General features: G+C 34.6%; 2 protein-coding genes across 3 annotated transcripts; one reads left to right on the top strand and one right to left on the bottom strand.

Annotated features, from left to right (window-relative positions):
• The first annotated feature begins 1,181 nt into the window (after positions 1-1,181).
• Positions 1,182-3,673, top strand: fuom (fucose mutarotase). 2 transcript variants are annotated; one of them, XM_016471171.1, is made up of 6 exons: positions 1,185-1,391; positions 1,903-1,971; positions 2,303-2,370; positions 2,514-2,612; positions 2,849-2,922; positions 3,038-3,673. In XM_016471171.1, exons 1-6 carry the CDS (start codon positions 1,307-1,309, stop codon positions 3,102-3,104), a joined length of 462 nt encoding a protein of 153 aa, XP_016326657.1. In that variant the 5' UTR covers positions 1,185-1,306; the 3' UTR covers positions 3,105-3,673. The 2 variants fall into 2 exon arrangements, with proteins under 2 accessions (XP_016326658.1, XP_016326657.1); XM_016471172.1 differs by lacking the exon at positions 3,038-3,673 and having other exon boundaries at positions 1,182-1,391; positions 2,514-2,635; positions 2,849-2,923.
• A 305-nt stretch (positions 3,674-3,978) lies between these two features.
• On the bottom strand, positions 3,979-5,279 carry LOC107676570 (uncharacterized). Its single transcript, XM_016471139.1, has 4 exons — positions 5,204-5,279; positions 5,039-5,105; positions 4,631-4,668; positions 3,979-4,507 (listed from the first exon to the last, which is right to left on the bottom strand). The coding sequence occupies exons 1-4, from the start codon at positions 5,209-5,211 to the stop codon at positions 3,979-3,981; spliced, it is 642 nt and encodes a 213-aa protein (XP_016326625.1). The 5' UTR covers positions 5,212-5,279.
• Between the last annotated feature and the right edge of the window lie 2,733 nt (positions 5,280-8,012).

Genomic DNA, 8,012 nt, shown 5'->3' on the forward strand with positions numbered 1-8,012 from the left:
CTAATGCACTATTTTAAGATCTGTATAGGCCTACGGATATTACAGTTAAGTCAAGTCAAGTCACCTTTATTTATATAGCGCTTTTAACAATACAGATTGTGTCAAAGCAACTGAACAGCATTAATTAGGAAAATAGTGTTTCAATAATGCAAAATGACAATAGTAAACAAATTTTTCAGTTAAAGACAGTTCATCATTTAATTCAGTGATGTCAACATCCAGCTCAGTTTAAATAGTATCTTTGCAATCAAGTCAACGGTAGGCTATCGCTGGAAATTAAGTGTCCCAAACTAAGCAAGCCAGAGGCGACAGCGGCAAGGAACCAAAACTCCATCGGTGACAGAATGGAGAAAAAACCTTGGGAGAAACCAGGCTCAGTCGGGGGGCCAGTTCTCCTCTGACCAGACTAGCGTGGTAGAAGACTAGTTAGGTACGCAGGAGCTAACCCATTAAGGGCCTTATAGGCAAGTAATAATATTTTGTAACTGATACGGAATTTAATAGGTAGCCAGTGCAGAGACTGTAAAATTGGGGTAATATGATCATATTTTCTCGACCTGGTAAGGACTCTAGCCGCTGCATTTTGGACTACCTGTAGCTTGTTTATTGAAGATGCAGGACAACCACCTAGCAGTGCATTACAATATTCCAGTCTAGAGGTCATGAATGCATGAACTAGCTTTTCTGCATCAGAAACAGGTATCATGTTTCGTAACTTAAGCTACTCTAGCACTGCCGCTGATGTTATTTAAGTTTTAATGGATATAGTAATTTGCTAATTAATCATTTATGTATGTTTTTGAAATGTAAATGCAAAAACAACTAGGCCTATTAAAAAACCCATAAAACTTGGTAGGCTATATCGACAGATCGAGTGGATGTTTATGGTTACCTCTCACGCAAAGGCCATTTCTGTTCGTGAGTGTACATTTAGCGCTTTCTGATAACTTGTAATTTTTATTATTTGCATGGGTATCTGAAAATGTAAGAGGTTATGAAAATAACACAGCAAGTTCATACATTTATGCCAATGCAATGCTGAAAATGAATATGCCTTCTCATTCTGAAACGGAAAGTAACATTAGATATATGCATAACCGGTCATGCTTAAATCTGAAAGAAATCGTTTTTTAAAAAAACTGACGCTGTCATGGGTACGCAGATGTAGCCTACGAAAATTACGTAGGCTATTCCAAACGCAGGTTGCGTTAGAAACGTAGCTCTTATTGTGTGTAACCAATTGAAATACATTTAAAGGGTCACATGATTCCCCAAAAACTCTCCCTTGTTCTGTCACTGCTTTGAAATGGTTATACTAAAAGGAATCCCGTCCATACTTACGCCTGAATTATTGTATGTTTTGGCGCAAATGGGCCATGGAGATGAACTTGGTAAGTCGTAAACGAAATCAGATCAATGTTTCTCTTTACGAACGTCACGCCAAACCTTCTGAAGCCTGACGTTCTTGTGTCACGCATGTGATATCTGGATGAATAGTCTATAAGACGATATACCTGTTTGGATAAATATATCCTGTCATTGGTTTATACAGGGTTAGATACGATTTAAAAACGCCACAGATAAATCCTAGTTCGTGCAGTAACGCGGGAAGTGATACTGCTTTTGCAGCGCTCCGCAACTTGCGCTTTCATTTCGATCATCAAAATGTCACTCAGAAAACTTTGTAGACTGTCTCTCATAAAAATGTCACATTTTTATTGTCTGTAAGCCAAAGCACATATCCGCATATTCGACTCCCGCTGATGTTGAAAAGCGACGCTTTTCTGTCCGGCTGTAGCACTGAGTGGATCTGGTTTGTCATATGAGCGCAGACATCAGGGCAATATAGTTATAAGAAATGAACTCCGTGTATGGATTGTCATGTATGACTTTTTTTTTTAGTTCTTGCAGACGCAAATTTTCCAACCTCATCTATTTGTAAATGTGGTCCAGTGGAGATAAGAGCGGATGGTATGTGTCGCGTCAACTTTTACAAAATGTAGTAGGAATTTTTATACAATAAAACTGTTAAAAATGATTACATGCTCTTTCATAGTTAAAAAAAATATTAAAAAGATTTTGCACATTTCTTGTACTGTTTGAAAGAAATCTCACACTAATTTTTATGGTTTTACAGAAGTAATGATGATCTGACAATGTGATAAACTTATTATTGTAATTCCAGATCTACTTAGCCCAAAATCATTCTTAATATGCATTAGTTGAACAGCCAACTGACATTTTTGTCACTGATAGCTTTGCATTTAGTTGTTTAATCAAGTATATGGTTTTACTTTTTAAGGTGTAGGTATACCAGAACTTCTGAAGGCAATACTGAAGCTTTTTCCTCTTGATACCTATGAGGATTCGGTGGGTGATAACATTTGCACCATTCTCTGGCATCTTTTATTTTTTTAATGGATCAACCACAAATGTACACTCTGTTTGTTCATGTATGTAACTTATCATAATTGTAGGTGGTGTCTGTCACTGAATAAGGTCTGATTTGTTAGGCAGCTGTCATGGACCTTGTGCAGAGTGACAAATTAAAGGGGCTGAAAGTGCCGGTATGGGACCAGTACTCTGACCTCCTGAAACAAGGAGGATCAGATGTAAGCTATTATATCCATAAAAGGTCATAACTCATATGATGAGGACTATTCATCACTGCTGAAATTAAATTTGACCAACCTAGTTTTACAAAGGGAATACAAATCATTTGTCCAGGACGTAAAATATTATCTTAATATTTCACTTCAAATTTACTTCAAATAAAAAAAAATCTATCTATCTATAAACCATACACTAATTATCACATTAACAAACAGTCTTAATTTTTTTCTTTCAGGGTAACTTCAAGTTTGTTGAGCGTTTTGCATTTTATGAGCGTGCTAAGAAGGCATTTGCTGTAGTGGCAACTGGGTGAGCATTTTTATTTATGATCTATGGTGGGTCTTTTTAACTATTAAAATATCTTATATTTATATTTAAGAAATAATAATAACAATAATAGATGATCTTTAAATCTGTCTGACAGGGAGACTGCACTGTATGGAAATCTCATAATCAAGAAAGGTGTCATTCCGCCTGGTGAACAACGCTGAAAGAAGGCTGCTTGGTACAGTTTAGTAGAGTTATTACACCAAAATTCCTATAGATAAGGCATATACAAAATAGCTTTATAAAAGAAAGATTGTATATATAAAAATATTTGTTATTAATTTAATGCCATCCGTTTAGATTTTGATTACAAAAATTAGTTCATAATTTTTCAAAAAGTTCAAAGAATTTTCTGTTCATATTTTCTGTAGTGTGATGCAAAATAAGTAATAAGACAATTTCTCTAATAAATAGATTAGAGAAAATCATACAATAAAATACAATTTGAAAATGCATTTCAACTGTATCAAATGTATTTTCGTTTTTTTTTTTTAATGAAAGCTTTGTGAAATGAAAGTCAGCTCTGTTTAACATTTAAACATTTGATCTTAAAGTTCAAATATACCTGGTCAAATGTAGCTTTTCCTGGGCAACAGGTGTGAAGCTCAATCCCCACCTGCAGCATTTCATTTTGTTGCCCACTGTTCCTTGAATTAACAGCTGAACTGAGCTCTGTGAATGTTCTCTCGTTAGGAATATGGAAATGTAAAATGTTTGCTTTTCTTATACTTTGCCTCAATAAATACTTTCAACTTTTTTTATTTTTTCATTATTATTTTATTAAAAAATGTATTTCATTTACTCATTTATTTTAAAATGATTAAAAAACTATTAATTATGGTCACAGTCTTCTCGGTATTGATGAATTGCTAAACAGACATACAATAAACTTTCTTTTTCTGTTCAATATTAGCTATATTAAAAAGAAACCAGGTTAAAACACATTTCAAGATTAAAAAAAAATAGAGAGCATTTAAATATGCATAATGAATTAACATCCAGTTTTAAAATCCTTTAGACATGATATGACTTATTCTATCATTGCTTATGATAAAGGTCATCCAGGTCTACCTCTGGCTCTGTGTGCACCCTTTTGGGGCGAAAGGGGAATATATTCATCGGAAGAGCCTGCTGGTCAGACTGATGTCCTTTAACATCTGCGTGGTACAGGTCGTCTTTGTCCACTTCAGGGCTTGAGTACATGGGCTTGACATTACCTCCAATTACATCCTTCTCTCCTCTCATTGGCTCTTCAGCTACATCAAACATGCCATGGTATAGATCATCTCGATCTTCTTCTGGTTTGTCAGACATCCGTACCGGATTGTGTTCCAGTAGCTGAAAGTAGTTTTCAGGCTGTTTTGCATCAGCTGGATGTTTTATGTCAAAGGAGTGGTAGAGAGCATCTTTATCCTCTTCAGGTCTGTCGTATTTCTGCTGTATTTCTTCTTTTACGGCTTTCCAAATCAACATGTTGGGATTGATGTCAAAATCTGTAATGTCCATGTCCTGTGGTGGCTCCACCTCCTTCATTCCCAGGATCATCTTCTCATTGGGATGATCAAAACTCCAATGGAAAACAAATATCTCATTTCAATGATTTGTACAAATTTTTTTTTACAGATTTTATATATACCTAGAATATATAGACATACCCTTTACAGTGTGCAGAAGGCAAGACAATACTTACACTATAGTGTCCTGAACTGCACTGCCCAACACTTTTTCCTGCAGGACAAATTTAAAAGTAAATTTTTAATTTATACATTTTTTATATGTAAAAGCAACAAGTCAAACATTAGCATATAGATTATTTTTAAAAATCATTTTAAGTAATTGAATTAAATGATGAAAGGGTGCTGCTTAATCAGAAATAACAGATTTATATATTAGAAAGTTAATTAAAATTAATATTAAATTCTTTACATCCTTTTCATCTTGCTCAAAATGGCAAGAAGGGTCAGGGCAGCAATCCTTGTAAAAAACAGTTGTAATTAAAAGCGACTATAGCCATTGTTTATTTTTTTCTTTTGTAACTTAAGACAGTCAAAATATTTTGCTGTAAATTAAGAGTGTCCATATTAGAAGCGAAACCTACCCTGGGCCTGTATGGCTTGGCTGAAGTGCTAAACAGCAGCACTGATAGGCAGACTAGAACAGAAAACCTTTAATGTGGGAAACAAAACATGAGTGTAGAAGCTCATACTTTTAGATTAAAGAAAACAAATATCCATATATAACAGTGAAGCTCATCGAAACTCACCTGATCATAGTGGTTCCTTATACAGTGACAATCGCAACGAAATATGAAAGGTGTTTTACATGGAGCTGATGATAACCATCTTACCTGTAATAAAGATCAAAGTTCAGCAATAATCTGACTTTGGGCCTGAACTCAGTGCAAGGAAATCTGATGTATAATTTAAAAAAAATGTTTTTACCATGTGACTTATTATGTGTGTGTGTGTGTGGTATATATATATATATAGGCCTATATATATATATATATATACGTATTATTATTATTTTCCTTTTTTTCATTGATATAATGGTCTTTTCCCAGGCAGTTAATATATTTGATTAAAAGAAACACTATGCAGCAGGCAACACGGCGTTTATAGATCACCCGATTATTAAAATAATTTGGGGTTTTTTATGCACTTCATGCCCAACACTAAAATTATTTAATCTTTATCATGATAAAGGAAGCAAGACACTCCTTACCTTTCAACATAAGAGTCGAAAGTACAGTACAATTGAAAACAGATAATCATTCGCTGTTATCTGACCTACAGTAAAGTATCGAAGATTAATAATGCGCGTGTATACAGATGACTGTGGGAAAGGCTAGGAAATCAGCATTTGGACTCAATTCGAGAGGTATTGCAGACTACCCTTGTTTAATGTTAAAAATATGGAAACATTATGATAAGTATCGAATATTTAATAAAGTAACTGTGATTTAATAGTGACACAACTAATTAGGAATAACGTAAAACCTGTAGGCTACTTTTTTTTATTCAACACGAAAATCGTAACGTTTTGGTTTTAAAGATGTTTGAGACAGACATCCGACAACTAAACGCTTATGAATGCAGTATAGGACCAGGTTTGGGTTGAGGATTAAGGATTAAAGGTTAGTTAGACTTCGGGATTCTGCCAGGGCTCCAGCCACCCAAGTGGTGCTCTTTTCCCAAGCATCAAATAAAAACACAACCCATGCAGTCACGGGGTCACACGGCGCACCGCCACAAGATGCACAAGAGCTCCTGAAATTATATTTCTCATATCTGTCGATTTATGTGCAAACTATAAACTATCTGTAACAGGTAACTAAAAGTAACTATTTTTAAAGCACAAGCTGTTGAAGATGGACTTCTGTTTGTGGAGTGAAATTGCAGCTGATTTGCTAATTAGCTTAAAGAATAACAAAACAGGAACAAAACCTAAAACTCAATGTGAATGTTATGATGAACTGCAAAATAATTCATGACCAGCTTCAACACTTTAAAAGTGGAAATTATATTTTGTGATGCATTTAATTCTATTCACTTTACAAATTAGTTTATAGATTATTTTTTGCATATTAACATTAACATTTTATAATCCTTTGGTGGCAGCAACCAATAAATAAAGCCTCTGAGACATTGAATTGAGTTGATTCAATTCGTTCAAAAAACTGCTGCATGAGAGGCCGCACACCATGTTTGTTCAGAAAGCCCCTTTTGTAAATGCGATTGCTATCCCGTGATGACTAACGGCACCCATGCAGACGCTCTCATCTCCCACGGAACTGAGTCAAAAATCTGTGCAGCATGAGACTGAGGGCAGACGAGCGCTCTGTGATCTTAATGCCTAGTGCTTGGCCTCATTATTGGGCTTACTGCAGGATCAAGAGCGAGATGATGTTTACTCACGACTCGAGTGCAGACAACTTGAGTCACGGTCTCACTCTCACCTGGAAGGCTGTTTCAAAAGGCTCTCGGCACAGGAAATGTGGCACCTGAGTTCCTTGCATGAGGAATTTATTCCAGTCAGTGTATTAACAAAGCCTTCAAGGCATCTCTGTAGAAAACATTCTCCTTTTCTCACCACTGTGACTGTGCATACCCCCACACAGTGCTTTGATGCTTGTTTCACAGCCATAATACTCAAGTAGTTAAAACATAGAACGATCAAACCTGCTTGGTTAATGAATACAAATTATGGCATTATCTCTGGAGTTACATAGTCTTGTGGACTGTGTTATGATGTCTGTTTGTTGTTCTAAATGAATGAAGATGTGTTTTGTGACAGTATATATGCTCCCCTCACAAACCATGACTAAAGAGAACACGCTTGCTTATTTGATAACTTTATGAAGCAGACTTATGCTGAAAAAAAAACACAGGAAACATAGAAGTAAAACATAAGCGCAACTTAGCGGAATCTGAGAGGATAATGTGTAAATCAACTGAATGTCTGACATGTCTTTTTTAAACAAATCTATTTTAAACAATGGATTATTTGTTTAGAGAGAATTTCCATTTCAAATATTCAGTGCACAAAGAAACATGCTGAAAAACACCACATTGAACTAGACAAGTTTATGGGATATCATTTTTAAGTTGAAATGTATTAAAGTATGAATATAAATATACATACACACACACACACACACACACACACACACTAACAGTTAATGCACTCTGAATTAACATGAACTAACAGTGAATAACTGTATTCTCATTAACTAACATTAAAAAAGATTAATAAATACTGTAATAAATGTATTGTTCATTGTTCGTTCATGTTAGTTAATACATTAACTAACATGAATAAACAACGAACAATACATTTATTACAGTAGCTATTAATCTTTGTTAATGTTAGTTAATTGTTAGTTCATTTTAATTCACAGTGCATTAACTAATCTTAACAAGCACAACTTTTGATTTTAAAAGTGCATTAGTAAATGTTGAAATGCTGTAGAAGTATTGTTCATGCTTAGTTCATGTTAACTAAAGTAGTTAATTAATGTTAACTAAAGAATCTTATTGTAAAGTGTTACCATATATATATATATATATATA

Source organism: Sinocyclocheilus anshuiensis, unplaced genomic scaffold (assembly GCF_001515605.1).
Source record: "Sinocyclocheilus anshuiensis isolate Anshui unplaced genomic scaffold, SAMN03320099.WGS_v1.1 scaffold204, whole genome shotgun sequence".
In the NCBI taxonomy this organism is placed as follows: Eukaryota; Metazoa; Chordata; class Actinopteri; order Cypriniformes; family Cyprinidae; genus Sinocyclocheilus; species Sinocyclocheilus anshuiensis.

What these genes read in the sequence shown, in the direction of transcription:
- fuom (XM_016471171.1), top strand. Translation starts at nt 1,307, where the DNA reads ATGGTTATACTAAAAGGAATCCCGTCCATACTTACGCCTGAATTATTG. An exon ending in GGGCCATGGAGATGAACTTG is followed by an intron (nt 1,392 to 1,902) that starts GTAAGTCGTAAA and finishes TTTTTTTTTTAG; the next exon opens with TTCTTGCAGACGCAAATTTT. An exon ending in TGAAACAAGGAGGATCAGAT is followed by an intron (nt 2,613 to 2,848) that starts GTAAGCTATTAT and finishes TTTTTCTTTCAG; the next exon opens with GGTAACTTCAAGTTTGTTGA.
- LOC107676570 (XM_016471139.1), bottom strand. An exon ending in CCAAGCCATACAGGCCCAGG is followed by an intron (nt 4,669 to 5,038) that starts GTAGGTTTCGCT and finishes TTTGTCCTGCAG; the next exon opens with GAAAAAGTGTTGGGCAGTGC. An exon ending in GCAGTTCAGGACACTATAGT is followed by an intron (nt 4,508 to 4,630) that starts GTAAGTATTGTC and finishes TTTCCATTGGAG; the next exon opens with TTTTGATCATCCCAATGAGA.